A 2,814-nucleotide genomic window follows, 5' to 3' on the forward strand; every position below is an offset into this window, starting at 1 on the left:
AAATATCAAAATTTGCCCAAGTCTTGGCTTGAACTTGAGACCTCCCAAACACACCTAAAACACATAACCACTAAAGCAGACAGATATTTTATGTCACACATTCATAATACCCAAAATTAAAAGTTTGGGGCATTACAATTAAAATTACAATTTTACCCCTTTTGATAAAATTAGAAAATTTACAATTTAATCTCTCAACTTCTAATCTTTCCAATTTCACCCCAAAACTGACTTTCACCATACCAATTAATATTTCAATTTATTCTCATGTCAAATAGTCAATAAAAGTTCTTAGTTCCCTTTTTAGTCTAATTTATATTTTAGTCCTCGAACTTTTCAAAATATGAGCTAATCTTTTATCAATTCTAAAATCCCTTCTATAATGTCCCTTCTCAAATATCAAATTTGCTTCTTTAATATTCCTTTATCCGACTCATTGTCTAGATTTTCTCACCGGTTCACTGTATTTGCTACTAGGATAATACTAAGTGTCTAGTCGAAAATTTTAGGATGTTAACTTGAATTTTTGGCCCCTTGATTTAAAGTTTTAGTACATTGCTTTTAAGTATCAAAACAACTAATTCACTAGCTCAATTTTGGCTCCAATGGTCAAAGGTATCACTACTTCCCTCAATCGTTTCGGAACAACTAAATTAGTGAGCAAAGATTAATTAATTAATTATTTTCATATTTGTTTTGTTTTGTTTTGATTATTTATTTATCACTAAACTTTTAAAAACATTATTGTTTTATTTTAAATTAAATAATTTAATTAATTCATCTCAAATTTAATATGTTTAACATAATTTTGCATAAAAATTGACTAAAAATAAATTAAAAGAAGACAATGAAGTAAAATTAATTATAGACAATGAAACATATGTCTGATACAAATCCAACTTTCCAAGAAAATCATATGCTGAGCGGCCTTCTTGTCGTTGCTTGTAAGAAAATGTTTTGAGAAAGGAAAATTGTGAGAGGGCACGAATAGCCTCGTCCCCCGCACAATTGCTATGCAAATGCCCACTTATATAAAATTTATTAGAATCACCATGGCACTTTCCAACAACGAGCAACAATAGCCCCGTCCCCCGCACAATTTCTATGCAAATGCCACTTATATAAAATTTATTAGAATCACCATTGCACTTTCCAACAACGAGCAAAACCTATACCAAAAACTGCAATACCTGTCATGGCTAAGAAGGACATGACAAGCATCCTAGAATTCAACTCCACAGCAATGGTTTAGGCATTGGTCATCTTAATATATAAATTATTTTGGTAAATTATATAATATGTGAACTGTATTCACTTATTTCATCCTATACTAGTATTTTGTGTGGCTAGAGAGATCCAGCAATGTCTGTTGCCCCAACTGACGTGATCACCGGCATACTTAGTCGGCTTCCGGTGAAGAACCTCGTACGCTTCAAATGTGTGTCAAAGCCGTGGAGTTCCCTCATAGATGGTTCTTATCTTTCCAATCTCCAGCTCCGTCGCTCCTTCACAAGCAACGCCAATATCAAGCTCCTTCTTGACAGTTATGCAGAAGATGATGAATATAAAGCCTATTCAGTCGACTTTGACTCACTAGACAACTTGGAGGAGCTACCTCGGCCGCTTTCAACTACAAGTTTCGGAGTTTCTTCCAGAATTTTTAGTTCTTGCAATGGTTTACTTGCGATATCCCATGATGAAGCAGGCATTGCTTTGTGGAGTCCATCAACGAAAGAATGCCATTATCCCCCGAAATTAACAATTGGGGATATGTATGATGTAATTATTCTTGGATTTGGTTACGATGTCATCAACAATGACTATAAGGTGGTGCGGATGCTATCATCTGGGAAGTTAGTTATGATCTACAGCCTGAAAGCTAAATCATGGAAGAGGATCAAGGACTGCCCTTATGAAATTACTTTCCATGTGTCACAAGACGGTGCTTATGCAAACGGTTCCGTGCATTGGGTAGGCGTTGAAAACGACAAAGATGATGATGCAAGAGTGATCTTCGGTCTTGATATTGGGATCGAGGAGTTTCATCAACTCCCTGGGCCTGAATCCGACATTAGTTACAAAAACTTTGGTTATAGGAGTGTTGGGATATTGGGAGGAAGCTTGTGTGTTTTCCGAGATATTTATCACCAAGACAATATCGTTTTGTGGGTGATGAAGGAATATGGAGTTAGGGAGTCGTGGACAGAAGATTTTTATGTATCCCGTGATGAATGTTGGCAGTGGTGTATGTATTATACCAGAGCTATATCATATTCTAGGAGGGGTGATCGAGTATTGCTAGACGACGGGGGGCGCCCACGTCAGCCTGCGTGGTTCAATCTGGACAAACGAACAAGGGAGGTAGTTGATATTCCAGGAGCACCCAAACACTTCAATGCAATTATTTTTGTGGAAAGCCTTGCTTCTGTTCTGCCAGGTAATCATTGATGTAACGAAATGGATGCCAAATCTTGTCTTATACTTTAAGAATCGCCCAATGGCATCAATATTTTCCACTTTCTTGACTTTTTTTTTTTTTTTGAGTAATTGTTGTTAGCAATAAAAGCTAAAGAAAAGGTTGAAGAAATCGTATAAACTATTAAAATTGGTGCATGCTGACGAGAAAAACAAGATGCATCGGTCACTCTTCCATCAGCCACTTTTTCGGTTGGGTAGTCTCGTTGATAATGTTATATAATCATTTTAATCTAATATAACCAAAGAATAATTTTAAAAAAATTGGTGTAATTCTTTTCGAGGTTAAACTCTGCATGTATTATAGGTAAGCCATTATACTTTAATTTAGTTATTTTT

General features: G+C 35.5%; 1 protein-coding gene across 1 annotated transcript; it reads left to right on the forward strand.

Annotated features, from left to right (window-relative positions):
• The first annotated feature begins 1,362 nt into the window (after positions 1 to 1,362).
• On the forward strand, positions 1,363 to 2,448 carry LOC105787169 (F-box protein CPR1). Its single transcript, XM_012613608.2, has one exon. It carries the CDS (start codon positions 1,363 to 1,365, stop codon positions 2,446 to 2,448), a length of 1,086 nt encoding a protein of 361 aa, XP_012469062.1.
• Positions 2,449 to 2,814: the final 366 nt, after the last annotated feature.

This window comes from Gossypium raimondii, chromosome 2, assembly GCF_025698545.1.
Source record: "Gossypium raimondii isolate GPD5lz chromosome 2, ASM2569854v1, whole genome shotgun sequence".
Classification (NCBI taxonomy): Eukaryota; Viridiplantae; Streptophyta; class Magnoliopsida; order Malvales; family Malvaceae; genus Gossypium; species Gossypium raimondii.